The 27,245-nt window shown below is 37.0% G+C and overlaps 1 protein-coding gene across 1 annotated transcript; it reads left to right on the top strand.

The window, feature by feature from the left end:
- Positions 1 to 7,062: 7,062 nt before the first annotated feature.
- Positions 7,063 to 24,085, top strand: LOC140143927 (uncharacterized). Its single transcript, XM_072165769.1, has 10 exons — positions 7,063 to 7,113; positions 11,156 to 11,225; positions 11,837 to 12,559; positions 12,686 to 12,805; positions 14,680 to 14,736; positions 16,331 to 16,447; positions 20,761 to 20,891; positions 21,786 to 21,977; positions 22,311 to 22,395; positions 23,599 to 24,085. The coding sequence occupies exons 2-10, from the start codon at positions 11,156 to 11,158 to the stop codon at positions 23,844 to 23,846; spliced, it is 1,743 nt and encodes a 580-aa protein (XP_072021870.1). The 5' UTR covers positions 7,063 to 7,113; the 3' UTR covers positions 23,847 to 24,085.
- Positions 24,086 to 27,245: the final 3,160 nt, after the last annotated feature.

Raw genomic sequence — 27,245 nt, 5'->3', positions numbered from 1 at the left:
TTTCAAGGTCGACCAGAACTCAACTACATAGATTTGCCTTGATCCCTTCACAAGTTTGGTACCAATCGGTATCGGTACTACCACATATAGAACAATAAGAAGGACAGCGAACCCGGTTAAGAGGGCGACACTAAATTCACGGTTGTTCTATTATAAACACAAACCTATGACACATCCAGCTGGTTTGTAAACTAGGAAATGAGGCCAGCATGAATAATTCATATTCGATCTCTTGATCATGTTAACTTAGGTTGCCAAATAACAACACCGTTACAGTTTGTCCACTCTGAAGTACAAAGTGACAACGCGCCCGTACACAGCGCGTAAACAGTGCGCAGTGCTGCGTCTCTGCTGCAGGTATGCGTGTTGAAGTCGACACAATGTGTGCACCGCGTGTACTTTGTACTTCAGACTACATGTAGACAGACTGTAATTTTGCGAACTTTGCCTGTTCAAGACATGAGAGCAGACCGATAATGGTGGACTAGTATTTCCCATCAGGCACCAGTGATTTGTTGTTGTTTTTTTGTTTTTTTGAATAAAATCTACTAATTTGATAATTTCACCTCTCGCAATAGTAGAAACACTCACCTCTATTATATATGGATAGCTGGGGGGGCGAAAAAGTGAAACCACTGGCCGCCATATTGGAAAGGGCAAGGGATGACCCACCCAACTCTGTATAATGGTATGTATTAAAATTGAAATAAAAATAAAAATTGAAGGCGGCGTTAAAAAATCGCCATATTGGTGAGGGCAAAAAGCCATAGTATTCGGTTTCAATCGGCGACTATCGAGCCCGCTATCCATGTATTACAATATGATAAGGTCAGTGAGTAGAAATAATAATCGAAATTAGGAATTGGTGTCAATAATACGACGAAGGTGTGTCACATGAATTGGATACGATATCCAGCCAGGGATTTAGTGATTAAAAACGTTTGACCAATTACCTGAACTACAGCACGTGAAGTGTCATAATCGTTTGTGTTTATATCATGGGGTGATAATAAAAAATCATTCAATCTGTTATTGTCGGACGTACATGTAGTTTATAACTAATTATTATTAATGTTTCGGTCCTGGTCACAATAAAACGAGTATATATCAACTTTGTAGACATTTTCGTATGCAAGCCTATACAGCTGTGAGTCTGGAAGAACTATTTCAGGGTGCCCCCCCAAAACAAGAGGCCCCTCATTGTGCCCTCTTTTTCTACTATTTCTGAAAAGTTGATTAAATATATTTTGGTGTGTAAAGAAACCTTTAATCGTTAGCTTTAATAAACTAAAACAAATTTTTCAATCGGCTCAGAACTTTTGAAGATATGCCCTTTTTGAATAAAAGTACCCGTTTTTCACTCTGTCCACGGATAGCAAACAGAGTGGTTGGGATGGCTCATGCTGTGGAGTGGCCTGCACGATAACCAGACCTCACACCACTTGATTTTTTCCTTTGTGGCAAAATCCAAGATCTTCACAAACGTATTACTGAATGCATTCGCAAGTATCCGGCGCACAAGGATGGTACACAACGCAATTGATGCAATCAGGACCAGGGCTGAAACCTGTATTCGCCAAGGAGGCAACAAGGTAGAGGGCAGAGCAGCACAGTAAACTCACTTTAGAAGAACCAAAGACAAACCAAACAGCCTTTTAGGGCTACCTTTTATCCTAAAAAGAGAAATGACTTATGTTGTAAATAGAAAGCAAGAAACAACAAAGTAAGAAAGTAAGAAACATAAGAAAAAATAAGTAATTGCATGTAAAGCAAAAGAAGTCCCATTCGGCATCCATATTACCCACAAATTAATGGCACTATTAACAAAATCCATTGCCCATAAACCCACCGGTAAAGCCCATTCCACAAATAAAGTTATTTTATAAAATTATCTTTCAGGAATGTTTGATATTCATGCACGGTATGTGTACTCCTTTTCAATCTTTGAAGTAGCCAAACCTTCTCCGTGGACAGAGTGAAAACGGACATATTTTTTTAGAAGAGCATATCTTCAAAAGTTATCAGCCGATTGATATAATTGTTTTGGTTTATTAAAGCTAACGACTCAAGGTTTCGTTACATACCAAAATATATTTGATCAACTTTTCACAAATAGGAGAAAATAGCAAATTCTGCTATGTCAAACTCTATCACTGTATTTTAATGCGTATACAGATACAATATGAGGCAACTACGAACTACAATCCCCGCGTACAATCCCCCCATTTATACCGATAAATGTTGTTTATATGACACACACATTGATTAGTGGAAAAGGGGTTATAGTAGTCGAAAAAAAGTTCAGACTTCACAGGAAAGAGGCGACATTTTAAAAATGTCAAATATAACGGGAATACGGTTTAAAACAAACTTACTTTTACACCAGTGTTGCAACTACGTTTACTAGGATCCAACTCTACTAATGTATATTAAAACTATTCGTGTTCCATCGAGACCATGCCAAATAATAATATAATAAATAAATAATAATAACATAAGTGGAATTTAAAGCGACACTCAGTTCTTTGAAAAATAATTAATGAAGGCAGTCTGTCTTGGATTTAATGTTTTTAAATGGTGTTAATTAGTCCCGCGCGGGAATAAGGACCACAGTTGATCAACATGATGAACGAGAATGTCATGCATGTATTATCATCTATTTCAGTTTTTTTTTATGCATATGTATTATACGCATGTATGTAGTTGTTCTCAAATGCATTAGTCATCATTCAATACATGCTTATTTTTAAGTTGTTATGTATACACATACCGTATTTAACTTTTTTTTCAATAATTGAGGGCGCGGTAAATGCTCACAAACATAATTTTTATAGTTACTAAGTTTTATCAAGATACAACCATGTACACGTGTTTCCATCATACATATTTGTAATCTGTTGTCTGTGGAACTAATTTCTCGTCCAGAGATTTCCTTCATTGACCCTTCTGTCACCTGTTTACGTGTCTTACTATGCGGTAATGGTTCAATAGTGCTAAGTGCTTCTTAATTACCTATATCGGTGGTACTAGTCGTTTGTTTAGATATGGCTCGCAGAGGAACCTGAAACGCATCTGCAAGCAGGAACATATTAAGTGCTGCATCAACTAAGACATTTACGAACCCTTGGCAGTGCCTTGCCACTGAGCATATTTGCTACAGTGTTACTGGCATATGCATATGCCACTTCAAGAACTTCATACAGACCTGGGTTCTCCCGAATGTATCCTATGCATCCCAAATAGCTCTCATTTCTGTCAAGCATAGGCTAAAAACACAATACCTGGCCAGGCTTGCTTGCCTTGTGTACCATCTGCATAATGCCAGACCAACCTTGGCCACTGGAAAAACGCAACGAAGGGCACCAAGGCCAACAAGTGATGAAGAATATCATAAAGTTGACAAAGATCTGGGTCACCAGAAGCCAAAACTGAAAGTCGAGTCCTGCATGTTATACGTGAACAGGTTGGTTTAAGGGGATACTACACCACTGACCCATTTTATGCCTATTTTTGCATTGTTCTCAACAATTATAGCACATTGGTGACAAGTAAGATATGTATAAAATATAGGGGCAAGGACTACAACTACTGTACTGAAAATTCAACAACTCAAAGCACGTAGTTATTGATTTATTGATCAAATATTGGTTTCCCTCATTTTGGACTGTAACCCCACAACGGTTGTTTGTGGTGAAATAAAGTTTCCAGTACAGTAGTTGTAGTCCTTGCCCCTATCATATTATTTTACTTATCCCCAATGCGCTATACTTTTAAAGGAAAATGCAAGAATAGGCACACATTTGGGTTGGGGTGTAGTACCCCCTTAAGAGGCATTATTACTTCCCATTCATCATAACAGCATCTGTTGTCATTTTGGAGCTCTAAATTCTAAATATCTAATAAATACGGATACTATGAGCATGATGAGCTGGTTATTTAAGCCTTGTGAGATAAACAAACGGCTCCTAATATAGGCATAAAGAAATTGGATTTTCATTATTAAGAAATCAGAGCCGTAATATGACAAAAGTTATGATGAATTCGTAACACAAAACTTGTGATTAAAATTGTCAATAGAAAAAAGCCTACCATGCATAAAAAGGTGAGAAGTTCATTCACTTTGAGAAGAATAGGGCGCCTACCATTAATGTCCCCATAATTTGTTTCAGAAAATAAAAGATTATATAGATAGATAGAAAGAAAGAAAGAAAGAAAGGTGAGAAGTTCATTCACTTTGAGAAGAATAGGGCGCCTACCATTAATGTCCCCATAATTTGTTTCAGAAAATAAAAGCTTATATAGATAGATAGAACGAAAGAAAGTTTAGAAAGAAAGGTGAGAAGTTCATTCACTTTGAGAAGAATAGGGCGCCTACCATTAATGTCCCCATAATTTGTTTCAGAAAATAAAAGATTATATAGATAGATAGATAGAAAGAAAGAAAGAAAGAAAGAAAGAAAGAAAGAAAGAAAGAAAGAAAGAAAGAAAGAAAGAAAGAAAGAAAGAGAGAGAGAGAGAGAAGAAGAAAGAAAGAAAGAAAGAAAGAAAGAAAGAAAGAAAGAAAGAAAGAAAGAAAGAAAGAAAGAAAGAAAGAAAGAAAGAAAGAAAGAAAGAAAGAAAAAATAAAGAAATCTAACAAATTTAGATTTTTGTTCACAAAAAATAATAAATATTACTTTGCACTATCAGATATGTTGCCAACGACTAGATTGTGAATGCACAAGTGTCATTAGATCTCATTGGCTATTCAATCCTGGGATTATTTTTTATTAAAAATCACTTATTTTCCAAGGGTATGTTATTAGGTATGTTATTTTAGAACTGCAATTTGCTTATACCAACTGGCATTGTGTCCTCAACAATTCATAAATCTCGCCGACGGGTCCTGCACACAATACGTTATCAAGCATCTCATCTTGATCATTATACTGTACAGCTCATCATTTTTCACATTGACTTTGACGTTGAATTGAGGACATAAGCAGGGTAAGCGCAACATGATTGTTATTCGTTTCTTTGTCTAATAATTATTATGTCTCTTTCGTTGCTTCAATGGAACACTACAACTGTATGTTATCGATGAAAAACAAGGTGTTTTGTAACCAGTGGAGTATATTTCTTTTTGACATTGGGGGGATGGGGTTGGAAAAACAGTGTAGTGAATCTAGCACCATTTGGCGACAGAAAATGTTTATTGTATCTTTTCGCGCGCGAAGCGCGCGAAAAGTTTTGATATTTACGTTATTTATTTAAACTCTACTCGGAAAAAACATGATAAATGAAGCCACATATCAAACCAGACTTTGATACATTTGATTATGTCTTATCAAGTATGGGATGTGTATTTTAAGCATGAATTTTAAGCATGTTGGTAGGTTTAAACGCTGACACGACTAAGAAAAAGGCGGAAAGGAGGTATTGTTAAAAGCTCATGCATTGTTTCGCGTAACTATTAAAGTAAATGATTCTAAATGATCTTCGTGAAATCTTTGGTTGGTATTTTGTCATTTCTGAGACCAAACTCGAACACTATAAAGCGTGCAAAAAATGTTTGCTGGCATAACCTGATAGACCCGAAAAATCCATCGACCCACACATTTTTAATATTTTTACAGGTAAAAAATATTTTGTTGGGCATAGCTATAGAATACCCATCTCAACTCCCAGCACACAGGGTTAGGGTTAGGGTTAGGGTTAGGTACCCTGAGCGGGGTATTCTTTAGCTATTCCTTTTGCTGTCCTTGATCCGACTGTATTCGTTCAAAGATATTTTTATAGTGTTATTTTAAATCTTCAGTACTGATGATGGTAAATGCATAATATTGTGTGTATATCTTGATATGAGGAGGTACTTTTTGATATGAGGAAGCATTCCAAAATGTGTCTACCTCTGGCATATCTTTAAAAATACAACTGAAACCAGGGGCTATTTTAACGTGCCTCCTGGCACGTTCGTGCAGTGAGAATAGAAATCCGTGCAGTGAGAATAAAAAATCCGTGCTTAAAATAGTTCTATACTAGTTTCAGCCCGAAAAATGACTAAGAAATTAAAGAAGTTCCTCCACAAAGCAAGTCTGATATAGTCGGGAAATCCTATATTGTATAGTTTGGCAGGGGAAATCAAGAACAACGCCTCTGGTAACACCCTCTTCTCCCAATTTTTTGGTCACCGTGGTGCAAAGCCACTGGACGAGAAAATCCGCAACAGGCGTGGGGGCAGCTTCATATACCGGAGAGAAATTGTCCAGAATTGCCCTGTGCATCTTCTTTTTAGACCATTAAACATGTTAAACACCTTAATTTGGGCAAAATAGTGTAATGTTGCAAATTAAACAACATATCACCTTTGTTTGTGCTAAAATAGTGTAAAACGGAAATGTTTTGCGCGCTTCGTCCCAATAAAACAGACCAAAAATTATGACCATCAGGAACATTTTCATCGCCGCTCACCCTGATATGCCACCGGGGACACCAATAAAAAAAAAAAAGCAAGTGCGCAGCCTATACGGCATACAGACCTGGTAACGGGGGCAATGGGACTTTTTATAATCAAAATTTACAATACGTATGGCCAAATTAATGTGAAAAAGGCTAAAAGCGCGGCTTTTCTCCATATGCTCAAGGAAACCTTTAAAGACCATATAATAACCCTTAAACTTTTATGAGTCATTTTACGGCGATACCCATTTTAACTCTTTGTCCACGAGGTAGTGTCCCCATAATTTGTTTCAGAAAATAAAAGATTATATAGATAGATAGATAGAAAGAAAGAAAGAAAGAAAGAAAGAAAGAAAGAAAGAAAGAAAGAAAGAAAGAAAGAAAGAAAAAATAAAGAAATCTAACAAATTTAGATTTTGTTCACAAAAAATAATAAATATTACTTTGCACTATCAGATATGTTGCCAACGACTAGATTGTGAATGCACAAGTGTCATTAGATCTCACTGCAATTTGCTTATACCAACTGGCATTGTTTCCTCAACAATTTATAAATCTCGCCGACGGGTCCTGCACACAATACGTTATCAAGCATCTCATCTTGATCATTATACGTACTGTACAGCTCATCATTTTTCACATTGACTTTGACGTTGAATTGAGGACATAAGCAGGGTAAGCGCAACATGATTGTTATTCGTTTCTTTGTCTAATAATTATTATGTCTCTTTCGTTGCTTCAATGGAACACTACAACTGTATGTTATCGATGAAAAACAAGGTGTTTTGTAACCAGTGGAGTATATTTCTTTTTGACATTGGGGGGATGGGGTTGGAAAAACAGTGTAGTGAATCTAGCACCATTTGGCGACAGAAAATGTTTATTGTATCAATGCGCGCGAAGCGCGCGAAAAGTTTTGATATTTACGTTATTTATTTAAACTCTACTCGGAAAAAACATGATAAATGAAGCCACATATCAAACCAGACTTTGATACATTTGATTATGTCTTATCAAGTATGGGATGTGTATTTTAAGCATGAATTTTAAGCATGTTGGTAGGTTTAAACGCTGACACGACTAAGAAAAAGGCGGAAAGGAGGTATTGTTAAAAGCTCATGCATTGTTTCGCGTAACTATTAAAGTAAATGATTCTAAATGATCTTCGTGAAATCTTTGGTTGGTATTTTGTCATTTCTGAGACCAAACTCGAACACTATAAAGCGTGCAAAAAATGTTTGCTGGCATAACCTGATAGACCCGAAAAATCCATCGACCCACACATTTTTAATATTTTTACAGGTAAAAAATATTTTGTTGGGCATAGCTATAGAATACCCATCTCACCTCCCAACACACAGGGTTAGGGTTAGGGTTAGGGTTAGGGTTAGGGTTAGGGTTAGGGTTAGGGTTAGGTACCCTGAGCGGGGTATTCTTTAGCTATTCCTTTTGCTGTCCTTGATCCGACTGTATTCGTTCAAAGATATTTTTATAGTGTTATTTTAAATCTTCAGTACTGATGATGGTAAATGCATAATATTGTGTGTATATCTTGATATGAGGAGGTACTTTTTGATATGAGGAAGCATTCCAAATTGTGTGTATCTCTGGCATATCTTTAAGAATACAACTGAAACCAGGGGCTATTTTAACGTGCCTCCTGGCACGTTCGTGTAGTGAGAATAGAAATCCGTGCAGTGAGAATAAAAAATCCGTGCTTAAAATAGTTCTATACTAGTTTCAGCCCGAAAAATGACTAAGAAATTAAAGAAGTTCCTCCACAAAGCAAGTCTGATCTAGTCGGGAAATCCTATATTGTATAGTTTGGCAGGGGAAATCAAGAACAACGCCTCTGGTAACACCCTCTTCTCCCTATTTTTTGGTCACCGTGGTGCAAAGCCACTGGACGAGAAAATCCGCAACAGGCGTGGGGGCAGCTTCATATACCGGACAGAAATTGTCCAGAATTGCCCTGTGCATCTTCTTTTTTAGACCATTAAACATGTTAAACACCTTAATTTGGGCAAAATAGTGTAATGTTGCAAATTACAACAACATATCACCTTTGTTTGTGCTAAAATAGTGTAAAACGGAAATGTTTTGCGCGCTTCGTCCCAATAAAACAGACCAAAAATTATGACCATCAGGAACATTTTCATCGCCGCTCACCCTGATATGCCACCGGGGACACCAATAAAAAAAAGCAAGTGCGCAGCCTATACGGCATACAGACCTGGTAACGGGGGCAACGGGACTTTTTATAATCAAAATTTACAATACTTATGGCCAAATTAATGTGAAAAAGGCTAAAAGCACGGCTTTTCTCCATATGCTCAAGGAAACCTTTAAAGACCATATAATAACCCTTAAACTTTTATGAGTCATTTTACGGCGATACCCATTTTAACTCTTTGTCCACGAGGTACCATAATTTGAATGAGAGCACACAATGCGAAATAAGACACAAGATCTTAAACTGGCTTTAACTTAAATCAAGGTCGTTTTTTTAGCGTTCTTTCAATTCCTGTTTTCGGTTCAAACTAACTATTTAAATAGTATAATAGTATAGTGTGCTGACATTCAAAGTTTAGATATCTCGTGGACAAGCATTAAAATTGTGTATCGCTGTAAAATGTGTCATAAAAACAGAACGGCAAGTGCTTATTACTACGTTTTTTCACACAAGGCCACTAATGAATATATCATGTGTTTTAAATCCTAAAAGTTCAATCTGGTTATAAAATAAAGATGGATTCTTTGCACTATTGCACTTTTGGACTCACCCTGTATATTGCTTGTAGAAAATAAACACCCTGTTTATGGACTGAACATCTAGTGTTTTAAGTTGAGCACTATAGAAGAGTGTGTTGAATCTTTTGTAATGAATTTGTATGCAACTTTTTTATGCAATTTGCAAACAACTTATGCACCTTTATATCACTTAAGTTGCAGAAATTGTATCACATTCACATTGTGAGACTTTACGCTACTGTGCGACAGGTTAAAAGATGGTAGGGACACGTGTGCATTTCATTCAACATTTAATAAAGAGGTTCTGTGTACTTTTATGGAGTTTTCAATAATGACAATTCAATTAAATGGAATGATATTTTAAATGAAACCTATTACCTTTCTAAGTAAATAGAAAAGATTTTTATATTATTATTATATTTTACAGATATTAATTTGTGCAATTGTAGGCACCTGTGCGCATTTTATTCATTTTTGCAGAGATTGTATTCGTTTTTGCATATCAATACCATCAATACCATAAACTTAATAACATTTATGATCCTAGTGTGTACTTTCATGGAGCTGTAGGTAATTAAAAATGAAATGAATTAGTGAAATACATTAGTGAACCAGACATGAATAAATTTTCAACTTTAAGTGCATATCATTAGATTGATAAACTTTACTTCGGGGATTGTTAATGTCAAAAATGTCATATTTTAATATAACTTATAAAATTTGTATTATATCGCAAATTTTAAAAATTCAAAATCATTTGATATCAGTTAAGGCTATTCCTCGTAATCAGAATGCAATTTGGTATGTCTGAGTTTTGTGCTCTTAGCTCTCAGCCCTTGTGGTGATATCTGATTTAGGCTATTACGTTTGGCAACTGACTCACGTCGTTTGGGCTGGCAACCCGTTCCAAGATGGCAGCCCCCCTGTGAATAAATGTTGATTATTGCTACGTAGATTGCAAGTGTTATGAATCACTTATTTGCCCCCGAACCCCAGCTTAAGAATAAGACAGCCCTTAACATCAAAAACGAGTCAATAAAATGCGTGATTGTAACGCGTGATTTGTAAAAAGATTTGTAAAAAATTTGCAAGGGGAGACAGCCCCCTCTGCCAGCAACCCCTTCCCCTCAAGCTTGTCTCCGCTAGCTGATCTTTTAGATTTTACGTTTGCTAACGTGCAGTGACTTTTTTCTTCTAAAATAGCCCCTGACTGAAACATTGCTTCCTTTAGATATAAACCAGTAAAAATAAATGCCGACTGGCTGACCTTTTCTTTGGCATGTTATACGCCAATAGATAACATATTGTTATGTATAATGCGTACCAAATTACTAGCAATTTCACAATTTTGAGCAAAAACGTTAAATTTGATGTTCAGATGTGCCATGCATTAAATTTGACCACCCACCATTGCTCTATCCTTTTGCTTCGTTAGGAAAGGAATCGTGCTGCCTCAGTGTGACTGTGTTTTAGTTTTGTGCTTCCCTTTCACAGTTTCTGTGTTTCTTGCAAGAGAGAACAAGGACGAGCGTGATTCGGTATCCAATCAATAATACATCGCGGTTAAATGCATAGCCAAGCATAATATTTTAAGGTATGCAACGACATGAAAATAATGTGAAAGAATTATATGATTTTTTAAGTTTCAACAAAGTTATATATCTGTGCCAGCTCTGGTGACGCCGCATGCATATTTCCTGGGTAGGATTAGGCATATAATTATTTTCACTGTATGAGCATGCAAACTAGCACTACAGCCCTTGTTATTGATTTTTTCTGAAGTAATACCTATTTCAACGCTTCCAAGAGTCAATGTCGCTGGAACTGGAATATATTAATAATAGGCGATATGTATGAACATTTCGAAGCTACATTTTGATATTATAATAATATTTTGATACAGAAGCCTGTACTAAAATGTTGGAAATACGCTATTCATTTTCTTTGTTCTCATATTGCTTTATAGATGGGCGTCTTCAACATTGCCTTGCTTTCGCTTGTCTTGGCTTTGATCTGTGAGGGCCAGCAGCAGACAGGTGAGTGGCGTAGATTTCTATTTAAAAGAGGGTTTTGTAGTGTAGCCTATTGGTTTAGGATATGGATTTTCGTTAACCAATCATGTTAAAATGGACGTTTTCAACATGCGGGTTGCTGTGTTGTTTTGGCTAGTGTTGGCTTTGATCGGTGATGGCCGGCGTCAGCCAGGTAATCCGTTGGAGTGCGATAGTGCATCCCTGTATTTTTTTTTCTATTTTCAATATCTAAATCAATATTATTAAACAAAAACACTTGATGTTTTGCGAAAGTTCATTCTACAAATCATATACATGACCCATTTCCCCAGGTGTTTGGCCGACGTCAATTATACCAATAATGCTAACACCCGGCTACCCCAAAGACACATTTTGAGTCAAATCCCAGGGGCAGGGTTGCATTTGATATGTGCATAATGAAGGAGCTTAAGCAAAATAATTATAATGATGTTGCCAGTCAATTCTTAATGAACTTTAACGCCAAATCTTTAAACACCTTTTGGACATTATCTAAAGTCAACGCACATAGTTTACATGACATATGAGACCTGATTCAGCATTAACATCAAACGTATTAACAATATTAATGTGTTTTTCATTTTACCCACGTCAAGTCGACTGTAACGCAATAACCAATGTTCCCGATGACGTCAGGTCATATTTCAGTCTGGACACATTCTACACGAAGTACACCGCTGCCTACGACATCCCTATTCTGTCCTCTTCTGAAGTATCGGATAATGCCCTTCAAAGAGCTTGCTACGTGGTCCAGTTTATGCTAGCAGATAGGAAAGATGTCCGAAAAGCATTTTACGATGGAAAAGGACGGGTTGCTGTCTTTGGTGTCAATCAAAGGCCCAAAGACATTCCTGAGCATAGTTTTCTGTCGGATGAAGCAAGTGACAGGGGGTCGGGAGGCTATGGAGGTACATTGGCCATCCCTGTAACAACTACATCCGAAAAGAACCTCCTATGCTTACAAAGCGACGGTTATTCTTCGGAAGACATTCTCGTTCACGAGTTTGCGCATGCCATTCATCTCATTGCCATGAAGGAAATTGATGGGGAATTTCAAACAAGTCTCCAACGGGCTTATGCTAATGCTAAGAAAACAGGACTTTGGGAAAAAACGTATGCCATAACCAATGAAGAAGAGTATTTTGCTGAGGGAGTACAGACGTTCTTTAATGTTAACACCCATAGCGAAAAAGCCAATAATATAAATAACAACATCAGTTCGCGGGATTCGTTGTATAGATACGATCAGGAATTGTTTCAATTGGTTTCGGGTGTTTTCCCTTGTTTCAATGATGTTGTAAATAGGTGCCAAGGTCAGGGTAAGTTTTGAAGCTTTTTGGACATTTCTCTTATATTAAAAATGTATCTCATTTTTTAAGAAGCATTCAAAATGTGAATTGATATAATTTTTGAAACGTAAGTCGGTCATCAAAATTTTCCCACAGAAGCTTGCGTAAATGAAAACGATCACTGTGACTACTGGGCTCGAGTTGGGGAATGTGACAAAAATCCTGGTTATATGCACAAGTACTGTCAGAAAAGCTGTGGTATTTGCAATGATTACGGTAGGTACTTAGGTCATTTTTTTGTCCAAGTCTTATTACTGCACCATGTAATATATAGGGGAAATATCATTTTGGTTTAAAAAAATGTGTCATGTCAAAATGTAAAGGCTGTGGTAATAAAGCTTTTGACCAATTCTTGTCATAATCGGCCAAATAATGAAGGAGCTAGTGCAAATTAAAATGGGGCTGCCAGTCAATTCTTAATGAAGTTTGACCCCAAATCTTTAAACACCCTTTCGGGAAATTTCATACAGAGATATTAGTTTTAAGATGATATACAAACTCGACATTTAGTATAGAATATTTCTTTGCGAAGTGTCAGTACTAATCTGAAAGAGGTCTGCATAAACCGCACGGGTCAAATAGTTATTATGCTTTCCATGAGCTTACATTATGTTGATCATAATGTAGTGCCATTACCTAATTTGGTGGATTTAAAGGAGTATTTCGTGATCCTAGCATCCTCTATTTATGTCATTTTTCATTAGATATCCACGAAAAAAACCTATTCCCAAAATTTGAGTTGATTCCGATTTTGCGTTGTGTATTACACTGCTCCATAGACAATGCGTTGTAATTTCGTTCTGGTGCACCATAACGAAATTCAAATTTCACGATATCTTTGCTAAACGAATTAATCTGCAAGAAATATTTTGAACATAAATATTATGTAGCCAGAGGTTTCCAGTGATATAAAAATCTCAACTTTGTTTGAGAAAAGTGGGGGGATGAGGCTGTGGATCACGAAGTGCCCTTTAAGAAGGCTAGTAAAAAGGGTGTCATCTGTTCATGTTCATTTATCATCAGATCTCATAAGATAATTAGTATAATGTTGGCCTTTTTTCCTTAAACTCATTTTTTGGGGGACAGTTTTTAGAATCATGGACGCATAACCAAGAAAAACAGCAGGGACGGTCTAAAAACGAATTTTGCTGTTTACATCAACCAAATTACAATGAAAAAAATACAGTGTGTGTAACCAACCGTTCCGATAATATTAGAGACATTGCGATTTCCAAACGTAGACATCGGACGTACGTTGATCTATTCAAAACCACTCTCCTGTATCGAAGCGAGGTCACGTATTTAGCTATTTTTGAAGATATTTCACGTGCGAAATCGACGTAGATACATCGTTGAAAATGCACAAAATTTGTCCCTTTCACAATATGTTTAAAGTCAAAGATAATGAATATACGAAGGAAAGTCTTATTTTTATATGATTCTGTTTTGTTTGTAACAAATCATTATAATAAAGATACAGCGATGTGTTAAAAATGGACTAAATTTAAACGCAATATTCATACGCAGAGATTGCCCATTGAAGTGTGTGTGATACTTTGCGTACAAAAACTGACATTGCGATTTACCATTTTGGATTCCATCGTAGAATAAAACGCAGATGCTACGTTGAAATATGCGAAAAAGTCTCACTTTGAAAGTAAAGTCATGATGTATGGATGTAGTAATCTTTAATCTACCAAAATATATGTTTTTGGGCAACTATAATATTTGGAGAGCACTAAAAATCAGCATGTAGGTCAAACATTTTAGTCAAAATCAAGAACGGCCTGTTTGAATTAAACAGAGACTCAGCTTACTGTTAATCACTATGCCCTCTATCGACCTAGATTAGATTAGATCAAATATTACAGTCTTTCATTCCAGCTGACTCGTGACGAATGAGCACAATCCAGTTTGGAACCGAGACTAGCAATATTTAATACCGTACTAACGTACGTAAAAATGTACGTGAAAACGTACGTTCCACGTGCTGCGTTGGAACATCGCAATGTCTCTATTCTATCAACTTCTACCTGCTAAATTGTTTTAAGGGAGCCACTATATATAATCCTTTTTATCTATACTATTAGATACCCTTTCGCAATCAGAGTTGATAGGCATGCGCAATCTTCGGATGGATTGCCGAGGTGAGTATAAATATGAATGTGGTTGTTAAAACATGGTTCGTTGTGAACAATTCCAGTAAAAAATGTATGTTGACTGATCGCATTTTAGTGACGTTTCACCACTTCACCAGTGGTTTCATCAGACTGGCAACTCAACACATCTGACTGCTTCCTTTTATAGGCAATAGGAACCTTTGAGGACGTGGTGAGTTGGTCTTATCTAGTTTGTAATAAATTGTAATAAATTGTAAATTTGTTGTTACGTTGTCCGACAAACGCTTTTCCTCAAAATACTAGAATAAGCAAAATCCATTTCTATAAATCAAAGATGGCTGACTTGGACACTCCAAAATGAGACTTTTGCCCAACTGACACCATCAACTTCAAAAACTTATCGATTTACAAATAACGATGTCCAAAAGCGATGACAATACCTCACTATTTGAAGAACCAAAAAATGTTCGAGCCCAAAAATGATTCTACCGTACTATTTTTCCAATACATTTGGACTATCACAAAATATGAGGTGTTTTTTTTTTTTTTTTTGTTTGTTTTTTGCAACTATTTGAAGCATTCAAATAGTCGAATTCGGCAATCATTTGCCAAAATGTTCAACTAATTTTTTTGGTGCCATTTGAGTACATGTCTGGTACACTAAATAACATTCAAATAGTCGCAACAAATATAAGTCATGATTTGTGGAAAAACAAATTTGACTTAAAAATGTTTTGACCAAATTTCATTTTGAGTCCATGCATCACTGTGCATGTCCAATTGTTTTTGCCATTTGAGTACACTAAATAACATTCAAAATAGTTGCAAAAATTGTTTTGTGGAAAAAAGATGTGGACTTTCAAAACTTTTAGACCAAATACCATTCAGAGTTGTCGAATTCAGTAACCTCTTGCCAAACGTTTGCAAGTCCGCAATTTATTGTGCCATTTACTATTAATAACATTCAAATAAGCAAGCAAACAATATTCAAGTCCAAGAATGCCTTTCATTCTCCATAGATAGACTGGTCATTTCGAAATAGCGCGTACGAGTATCGCGTCGACACATACGCGCTAAGGTATGTGATATCGTGTGATTCTAATTTCTCAGAAGAATGTCAAGATTATTATATTATATTCACCAGTTTGATGCTAAACATTATTTATTTTATGGATTAAATGTAATATGTAATTGTACACTCTAACTTAAGTCGGTCATCGCCTAGGTTTCATTATCATTGATGTATAGGACTTTTTATTTTTTCGGAGAAGAGAATGTATGGTAACTACTTGATTATATTCCTACATGTTCATACAACATACTCATATATAATTTTAGAAAAAAAAATCACATTTTTGTTCCTAAAATGGGGGCTATAGCGCCCTACTTAGGGCTACGTGTGAAGACCAGTTATAGACAAATGACCCTAAAATAAAACGGCCTCGTTCATTTTTTCCTCAAATTTTGCATATGATGTAGGTTTAACATCTGGAATGTAATGCAAGTGGTGTCGTTGCTGCTCTTTTAAATTCATTTTTAAAATGTCCGCCCCAGACCAAGATGTCATCACAATGTTCCTACATTTAATAACAGCACTTGGATTTTTTTACCATTATTCCAGCTTGCGTAAATGACAACGATCACTGTGACTACTGGGCTGGAATTGGGGAATGTGACAAAAATCCTGGCTACATGCACAATAACTGTCAGAAAAGTTGTGGTATTTGCAATGATTACGGTAGGTATTTGGGTCATTTTTTGTCCAAATTTTATTAAATACACCATGTAATCTGCAGGGGAAATAGCATTTTTGGTTAAAACATGTGTCATGTCAAAATTTAAAGGTTGTGGTAGTAAAGCTTTTGACCAAGTTTTCAAGTTTTGTCTGGAGCAAATTATAATGAGGTTGCCAGTCAATTCTTAATGAACTTTGACCCCAAATATTTGAACACCTTTTGGACCTTATCTGATGTCAAGGCACACACATGACATATGAGATCTAATCATATGAATTGTTGATAATGTCGGGGAATACCATACAGAGATTTTAAGATCAGTTTTAAGATGATACACATACTTGACATTTAATATAGAATATTTCTTCATGAAGTGCCAGGACTAGTCTGAAAGAGGTCTGCATAAAACACACGGGTTTAAATAGTTATTGAGGTGTGTCAGGAGATTGTGTCTTATTTTCTTGAAAGAAAAGGTGCTTTCCATGAGTTTATATTATGGTGATCATAATGTAGTGCATTTGCCTAAATAGTGGATTTAAGAAGCCTAGTACGAAGGGTATCATAGTGCTATGTTCATTAATCATCAGATTTACGCAGCTTAACAAATATTTAGTATAAGATACAATATACAACATACAAGATAATTTATTTCCCATAATTCACAACAAGTTACATAATAAATAACTATAATCATAAGTTTAAATTTTTACGGGAAGGAAAGGTACAGCACCCCTTTGAGGAAACGTAGCATCTCGGAAGGGAAGGTGGAAATCAGGCTTTGAAATAGGAAAAAAAATCCAAGGCCTTTGAAATTTCAAGGGTCCTTACCAATTTTCAAGGTTCCGACCCCATACCCTTACCTTTGAAAATTCTAATTTGTAAGGGTCCGACTATTATAAAGTATTTTAATTTAAAAATGTTGGTGTAGACTATAGAAACAATAAATAGCAATACCACCTGCTTGAGAGAGAATTAGCTACGGCGATCACGGTATGTAGATTGTAGAAAATTAAAAACCCGGGTTGAAAACTTGATGGGAAACTAAAATGAAAGTGTACTCAGAGAGCTGGACGTAATATGTTAACCTGATTTTCCAGTGGAACAACAAAACGAAGAGTTTCTGCTCTTTGCTTGGTTAAATTTCTGCGGACCCGTACCATAGGATATCTGCGGGTCCGTGCCAAAGGTTAAGGGTATTTGACGCAAAGACGCGCCTTATTTCAAACGCTGGTAGAAATAGTAGAAAAGGAGATTATTGGCAAAGATATCCAGATATTGGGAGTATCAGAACTGTAGTGGCTCGGACAAGAAAGATTTACAACTGATGGTGGCAATATGGTCATCTACTCAGGAATGGAAAGTGGAAAGAAACGGAAAGGGGTTGGTTTCATTGTCGGGAAGTCAATTACTAAGTCTGTGATATGATATAAAATCGTCAATGAGGTCAATGAGAGGACGATGACCTTAAGACTACAAGGAAATCCCATCAATATTTCTTTGATGCAAGTACATGCACCTTCAACAGGTGCACCTGACTCAGAGATCATAGAGTTTTATATATGAGATGATCAAGGGACCTTTAGACAGTATTCCAAAGAGAGACCTGCTCATTGTACTGGGTGATTGGAATGCACAAAATTGGAAAGAGCAGTGAAGAGCCTGACATTGTAGGCAAACATGGGCTTGGAATGATTTCGGTATAATTTCTGTGCGATAAATAACTTGGTCATCGGAAACACACTTTTCGAACATTATCCACGGAGGCTGTGGACTTGGTGACAGAACAAGAAACCAGATTTACTACATCATGGTTCAGAAGAGATGGATGTCAATACTCCAAAATGTAAGGCCAAGTGCAGATTGTGGTAGCGACCATCAACTTCTTGTAGCTAAGTTAAAATCGAGATTGAAAGGAAAGAAAGGAAGCAGGTCACCAATCAGGTATGACGTTGTTAACATCCCGGATCAGTATGCTGTTGAGGTAAAGAACAAGTGTGAGCAGTTAATGAAAGTGACCGAGGAGGAACAGACACCAAATGAACTGTGGGAGGGCATAAAGGAAACAGTCAAGAATACCCCCAACACACACTGGATTTAGCTGACAGCAGGAAAGAAGCAAAAGCAGCTGGTGATCAGGATAAAAGGTCACGGCTGAACAAGAAGGTTGCTAAGAGTATAAAGGAAGATAAGGGGACCTTCATCGAAAGAAAATGTTAGGAAATGGAGAGATGTGAAGGTGATTCGAAAGCGGCCGTTAACAAAGAAGTGTGTTCCATGAATGGATGTAATAAATGATGCAAATGGCATTACACTAACTGAAAGTGACGATATCAAGAAAAGGTGGGCGGAATATAGCACCAAACTGTTTGAGGGACAAGACCAACAAGTTTATACTCGCGGTGAAATTATGGAAGAGGAGCCGCCGCCACTTCGATCAGAAATGGAACAGGCAATGGATCAAATGAAGAATGCAAATTAACCTGGCATTGATGAAATACCAGCAGAGCTATAGAAAGAGACATGCAAGGAAGGTGTTGACATAATGTGGCGCTTGTGCAGAGCTGTATTTGTTCCACTCCCCAAGAAGGGTAACTTAAAAGAGCGTTCCAACTATCGCACCATCAGCTTGATATGCCATGCAAGTAAGATTCTGCTAAAGACCATCATCAGAAGGCTGAAGCTAAAACTAGACCAGGAGATTTCTGAGGAGCAGGCTGGCTTTCGAGAAGGAAGAGGGACTAAAGACCAGATCGTAAACATCAGGAATATAATTGAGACGTGTAAAGATCATAGACAACCACTTTATATGTGCTTCATTGACAACAGCAAGGCATTTGACTGTGTCAGCCACGGTGATCAACTCACTGAAAGTGACGATATCAAGAAAAGGTGGGTGGAATATAGCGCAAAACTGTTTGAGGCACAAGACCAACAAGTGTATACTCGCGGTGAAATTATGGAAGAGGAGCCGCCGCCACTTCGATCAGAAGTGGAACAGGCAATGGATCAAATGAAGAATGCAAATTCACCTGTAAATTCACCTGACCAGGAGATTTCTGAGGAGCAGGCTGGCTTTCGAGAAGGAAGAGGAACTAAAGACAAGATCGTAAACATCAGGAATATAATTGAGACGTGTAAAGATCACAGACTACCACTTTATATGTGCTTCATTGACAGCATCAAGGTATTTGACTGTGTCAGTCACACCAAATTGTGGAAGACAATGAGAAGGATGGGATTCCCTGGTCACATTATTGATCTTATTAGTCAACTATACCGTGTGTCGAAAGTCCGTTCTGACTAGCTGCAATGAACATTAAGGCTCATTGCAGCGGCAAAACGAATGGGTGGCAAAACGAAGGGGCAGTGGAAGAAGAAGGGGCGGCAAAAATATTTAGTTAAGAAAAAAAGGCGGAAAATTTTGAAAAGTATAAGAAATGTTGACCAAATTGTGCTTTTCTTTTCTTTTTTTTTTTTTTTTGCTCTTCACTTTTTAAAAGCAACGAAAAAAAAATTTGGTCAACCTATTCGGGCTGTTGAGGTAGGGGCGGCAAAATTGAATTTTCTTCAGACCCCCCCCCCCCCGGGTAGGAGCGGCCACGGTACGCCACTGTACATATGTATACATGTCACCGTGTGCATGCAGTGAAGTGGTTTTGTCAATGTAGAGCCCAAAATGAACATTTTCATAAATTTGGTATCATTATTTTCCTGAAAAAAATATGATTTTCAATATGAAATGTAAAAATATCGTTATGATTTAGAATATAGGTATTTACCAACTCAAAATTAAATACAATGAATATATTAAAAATATTTGAATTCTTTTCTGCAAAATCGGAAAAAAAAATTAAAACACAATCAGGTATTGTTTTTTTTTTTTTTTTTTTATTATTAAAAGCATATTGGTGATCTTTGCAATGCATTCTTCATGTATTCCAGGTGCGTGAAACATTTTGTAATCTCTACATTGCATCCCGGAGATCAGATGGTAAAAACGGCGGGATATAATTTTGGAAATCTTAATGTGGGACTCATTGTGTTGTGGTTTGATGCAAGGGTTATTATCTAGCAATGGAATTTCAAGTAAATTTCAAGAAAATTTCGACATGAAATATGGTTGAATACCAAATGTTTACAATACACTCCCCCCCCCCTCCTCCCCCAATATTGTGGGGCATGCAATGTCCACAGCGATCCCCGATCAGGGAATTACCCCACATTTCCACAGATCATGAGATACTGGGGTCGGGCGCGTATTATCGTAAGAATAATTATCTGCTAGTGTTAATGTTGTATACACATATCCATACAGTTATACCTAGACACTGCTTCGACATTCAACAGGCCGGTATCGATACGAGTGGTGTATACACTATTTACCCAGCATCCCAAGGACCAATTGAAGTTTACTGTGACATGGTGACTGATGGCGGTGGATGGCTAGTAAGATGAAATAAATAATTAAATAAATAAAATAAATAAAATAACTAACTAACTAACTAACTAACTAACTAACTAACTAACTAACTAACTAACTAACTAACTAACTAACTAACTAACTAACTAACTAACTAACTAACTAACTAACTAAATAAATAAATAAATAAATAAATAAATAAATAAAGAATGAAAAAAAGGAAGAAAGAAAGAAAAAAAGAAGGAAAGAAAGAAAGGAAAGAAAGAAAGAAAGAAAGAAAGAAAGAAAGAAGGAAAGAAAGAAAGAAAGAAGGAAATAAATAAATAAATAAATAAATAAATAAATAAATAAATAAATAAATTAATTAATTAATTAATTAATTAATTAATTAATTAATTAATTAATTAATTAATTAATAATTTAAATTAATTAATAAACAAATAAATGAATATTGGGAGTAATCTGTGTACTCTCTCTCAATCAAATTTCCTGACAAAATTCCACAGATAAACTGGACCCCTAATTACTGGAATCACCGAAGTCACTAACATGGAGCACTCCCTGCTAGTTAATATAGAGAAAATCAGGCTCGAGATAATCCGGAGGTAGTTTGAGGACAGTTCTCGCACACAGTACACAACCAGTTTGTTCCGTTCCTGACAGTCTGGCCCGAAACTATAAAGCAAAACGCTCTTATGTGACTGATTCAACACGTACATGGATTAATTAATAAACAGTCACATTGTTGCTGTCCTCAGCATCGGTATAGACAGTGTGTATAGGGTGTCTCATCTCATTGTATAATATCTCTGGGGAAAAAAACAAACAAAAAAACATCTCCCACGGGACAACGCCCCAGCTACGCCACCGTTTAAATGTATAAGCCCATGGCGCGGACACGACTCCTCTTCTCTTTATAGGTTTTTCAACGTCGGAAGGATGGTAGCGAGAACTTTAACCGAGACTGGAATTCATACAAGCAAGGATTCGGAAACAAAGACCTGGAGTTTTGGCTTGGAAATGATAACATATTTGCAATAACAAACCAAGGCACCTACGAGCTGCGTGTAGACATGGAAGACAATAGCGGAAATAGCGCCTATGCTCATTTAGTCTCCACAGCAGCCAGTTTGGTTCCGCTCCCTCCACACAAACAGTCTGCCAATTGCCACTTATAACGCCGTTTCTGATTGGCTACACGATTGTAGCCGTAGAGCTGTACATACGGGAACTTGATTGACCTCACTCAGCTGGCGAGATGGCAGGTCAAAATTGCTCATGAATAATAAAGTAGCCGTCTACCCGATCGACCAATTGAAAGCTTTGTTTGACGTCAAGCTGGATGACGTCGGCAGAAAACCGTTAGCGAATCAAAAAGGACCAGTTCGTGATCATTGGCAGACTGTTTGTGTGGAGGGAGCGGAACCAAACTGGCTGCTGTGGAGACTAATGCTCATTACACCCACTTCCGTATCGGAGATGCGGACGCCAAGTACAAGCTAACTGTTAATGGGTATAATGGAACAGCAGGTAAATCAAACAACCCCTTAAGGGTAGACGAGGTATTGTTGGTCGAAGCAACCTAAAAATCGATTTTTATTATCTAGATCAATATATTATTGAAAATCAACACCTTGATGTTTTGCAAAAGTTAGTTCTACAAATCGTATACTTTGAAAACTTGCTTAATTTATTGTTGTTAATGAGTTATGTACGTTTTACAAAAGTGTTGCTGTTTCAGCCCTCTTTACAACGTAACTAAAGAACCGCAGCACCTATAAACGTATATCTGTGATATTTTAATTCTTCTACACGCTCGCTATGAATTGAGAAATGCAGTTTTTGAATAAGCTCACTTCCATTCGTAAGATGCTGTGAACTACCAAATCACAACAGTTTAAAATAATTAAGAACCTTTTAAGGTTATTAATTATTTTAAACTGTTTAAAATCACTTATTCCAGCGATCAATCAACTGCTAATAAATTTATCGAACAATTGTTAATAGATCTATCGACCGTGCAGTCCATATGACACAATCAATAAGCAATTAGGCTAAATAATTGATCTATCTGACAATTAAAAAACCGGGACTATTGACAGGAAAAGCACGTGACCCTTAACATCGTATAAGCTTGTTCACTGGCTTACTGAGTTATTTAGGACCGTGCAAACTTTTCAGGCTAAAAGTAATTCTTCATATCGAAAAACACAATAGCATATTTTCATGATTTTGGCTGATATGTATTCAATTACAATTGATACCATTTCTATACGAAATTTAACTACTTAATAAGGGTCAAGTCTTATATTGGTTATTTGTAGGGTCGGTAATAAAAGTGAATTTGTGTGGGGTTTTTTTTGCGATTTAAAGATACCCGTCTACGGTAAGTGTTTAATAATTATTATTGTGAGCAAGTGCGAGGGACGCACCATTTGATTCGCGGAGGGGGGGGGCATGCGAGTTTTTGTGTAATGTATGTATTTTTTTTTATTCCTAGAAATGAAATGGTGCGCCCCTGAACGGAAACATGGCGGCTACTCTTTGTTCTTTGTTTGCCAGCGCCATTGACTGCTACGTATATACTCTCTTTATTAACGTTGGCAAAGTGGGGTCTGGAGGGGACGTGGTCCCCCTGCAATTACAGTGGGGGAATCTAGTCCCATGCAACCCCACTTTTTTTTTCAAACCTGCGGATGCCACTGACTCTATTCATGCTATTTGTACCATCAGGTGATTCCTTGGGGATCCATGATCAACGACTATTTACAACGAAGGACCAGGACAATGATCCATATTCTGCCAACTGTGCTGTCGAGAGTACCGGTGCTTGGTGGTATAATAGCTGCCATGAATCCAACCTCAACGGAGTCTACGGAGACACTACATATGGTAAAGGTATAAATTGGTATGCATGGAAAGGTAACATAGAATCTCTGAAAAGCACGGAGATGAAGATCCGACCAGTAACAACAGCTTAAGGACCGATTCATCGACTGCGAATATTCGGTATTGAAAATAGTGATTTCAACCTCGCTATAAAATTTATCAAACACACTGACACAAATGTGCATAGACGATCAACTAAAATAAGCTTTATTCGTGGATATCTACTGGAGAATGTCATAAAAAGATGATGCTATGATCACGAAATACACCTTTAAATTACCCACGCACAAACTCATTAGATATTGGCATACGACGAAAGCTGACATATTCCTCATAGTTATACTTTATGCCTAATGTAATGTTTCCTTTTAAACCAATAAGTGGTAGCCTGATCCCATACCATCCCTCTACTTAACATGACTGATGGTATAATCCGTATCACCTTGTCCATTCCATTCTCCTCCAAATGGCTGATGGTATAACACCGGACCCTCTTCACATGACTGGTGGTATATCATCCCCGTATCCCCATTCATATGAGTGGCCTACCGCAATACCAGATATGACCTGTGTGATTTCCATGATATTTTGTAGTAACAAAACCATGTTTTCCTTGATTTTGGTATGAAATTGAGCAAATGGAATTCAATGTCAAGTCAATTTGGAGTTATTATGCTGGTTTCATACTACCCTGCCGCTTGCCGCTGAGCGGCGTGGCGCACGCGCATTGCAGACAAACGGACACAATAAAGGATTGTCATTGGTATGCTGGAGGCTTTAAGGACAACTAAAACTGATATGAGGTAAATTTTATCTGTTTGGAATCTGTATTGACTATTCTCAGGGAATTACTGCAACCCAGTCATGGCCAATGTGGACACATTGTAGTGCTTTTCAGTACCCTAAATTCGATCCATGTAACGATTTCTCCGGTGCCAGCAGATTTTTAACTTCAAATAGCTTACAAAATAATGTAGCATCTCCGGACGGTCACAATCATTCCATGCCTGTTCATATCTACTTGTACACAGCTCATTTCATATGATTATGAATGTCAGGATGATGGGGATTATTTTTATTTACATCATCCACCAGGTATGATCACCTCAACGCATCATCACCAGCAGTGAAAAATATTTCTAATCGTTCTTGATAGGCCTCCCAGTTGTCCAATTTTTCACCAAAAGGGTCAAACTTTCCTGGCAGTGCGCCATTCTCGAAATTCTAGTCTATTCATGTTATGCACACAGTGTGCCAACTTTTGAGGCAATGCCATCATCCCACACAAGTCCGTCATATTGTTATTGACGTTTTATTTGCAATATACCTTCTTTCTACTGTTATTTGTGGTCCAAAATTTCCTCGCTGATCGAGCTGCACAGTGGTAAATACCGCTAGCATATCATATTACATCCACAACTCCTTGGATAAATTTACAGTTTCGATATTCAAACTCAAAGTATTTCTGACACATCTCGTCCCCTGGATCTCGTACGTGCAGCTAGTTATAAACCAGGAAGTAAACAGCAGTTGAACAGTCCAGGGCTGCCGCCAAATTAATTTTCAGCCTGAATCGCGGCCGGTCAAATATCTCATTTTTTTCTCAATCATTCCTATGAAACAGGAAATTACCAAATTTGCGAAACACATTTTTTTCTCAAGCATTCCTATGAAATATGAAATTACCAAAGTTGCAAGAAACAATCATGAAAACGCGGTTCAATTTTACTCTTAATCATTGGGAAAGGCAATTGTCAAAAAATCGTTGGGGAATCTCCCAATTGGGCTACCAAATCGCGACTTTGCAATCCTGAAATTGTCTGCTGAAATCTGAAATTGTTTCGATCGTAAGACCATAATCCTCTTATGCCTGGGCACAGGGTGTTTTCTTTTGGCTCTATTTATTAGAAAACATAGCATTTTGCTTATTCCTGGTAGGGATTAATTACTACACTAGTAAATATTCTGAAACTGCAAGAAAAAGAACAGTGTTCCATGGGATTGACCGATCTCTGAGTGCGCCTTTAAAACATTTCTTGACGTTCGCACTCGTAATGTTTTATATAAGGCTCTTATCCAACCGCAGTTCGACTATTGTAGGGTAGTGTGGTTTAGTGGCTTCAATGAAGATGTACGTAAATTATGTGTTTTACAGAAGCGATGTGCTAGAATAATCACTTTAAAATCTCAGGAGAATTCCCAACTATCCAATATTAGATATGACTCAATTTGTTGTTGTTCAACTTGTTGCCTGAGAGGAGAATCCCTAAAACGTCTCATGAAATAGAATTTAATTGTAAACAAAGATAAATAATCAAATTAAATTACTCAAAGCACATCACAGTCTCAAAATAAATTATGCTGATTAGATATCTGAAACTGTTATCTTGACGATTATCAGGAGTTGTAAAATAAAGTATAGTTTCCCGTGTGAATAATAATGCATCTTTTAAGATAATGCGGCCATTTTCTTTACATGCTTTAAATACGATATTAGTTCGTTGTTAATCCATGCTCTCACAACTTAGCAATTATCCTTATATCATTTATTGTTTTGATTAAGGGATAGCGTATATTATTTATACTTATGGCCGCTGGCAAAGCGTTCTAGTGCCAGCAGCACAGTATGCACACCGTGAGACTACCAAGGCAGATTTATAGATTTTTTGTTGCTGTTGCTGTTGTACTTTCGAGGGTGTTGAATAAGAATTTTGGGATCCAAAATGGGAAAATTGCCAGAGCTACGGTCAGAGGGCGCTTTCCAAAATGGCAGCCAAAGCACCTTTAAATTACATGATAGAGCCCTCGAATATTTTATTACTGGGATATATCGAATCAACATTTTACTTACCGGCATAACTTCAGATATCGTAAGTTGTTATTATAAAAATAGCAGACCGATGTCAAATAAAATGTTTGATATAGTCACGTACAACCAAAACTAATTGCTTGGCTTTTTCCTTCTTTTATCAAGCCGAACTGTTGACACCATTGTTGACACCATTCAAATTGATAACAATGGTATCATTCCCTCTGACAATGTTCGTAATCTGGGTGTCATCTTTGATGGTCAGCTTTCCATGTCAACCCACATTACAAGCTTGTGTAGTAATGTCACTTACCATCTTCGTAACATAACACGTATACGCCGGTTCTTAGACAGAGACACATGCCACCACATCGTTAGGTCGTTAATTCTTTCTCGTCTCGACTATGCAAATGCAGTTCTACTTGGAGCAAATGCAACTGACATCGCGAGACTTCAGAGACTGCAAAATTGGGCGGCAAAACTAATTTTCTGTGCAAAGAAGCTTGATCATGTAACACCGTTCATTAAAGAGCTCCACTGGCTTACTATCAAGAACAGAATAACATTCAAAATCCTTGTCATTGTTTTCAAGTGCCTAAATGGCTTTGCTCCATCATACCTTGCCTGCAACTTGTCTCTGAACTCACCTGCACGAACTGGCTTACGATCTTCAACTGACACT

The sequence above is a fragment of the Amphiura filiformis genome, unplaced genomic scaffold (assembly GCF_039555335.1).
Source record: "Amphiura filiformis unplaced genomic scaffold, Afil_fr2py scaffold_32, whole genome shotgun sequence".
Taxonomy (NCBI): Eukaryota; Metazoa; Echinodermata; class Ophiuroidea; order Amphilepidida; family Amphiuridae; genus Amphiura; species Amphiura filiformis.
The sequence above is the reverse complement of the archived record's forward strand: the minus strand, read 5'-3'. Positions and strand labels throughout refer to the sequence as shown.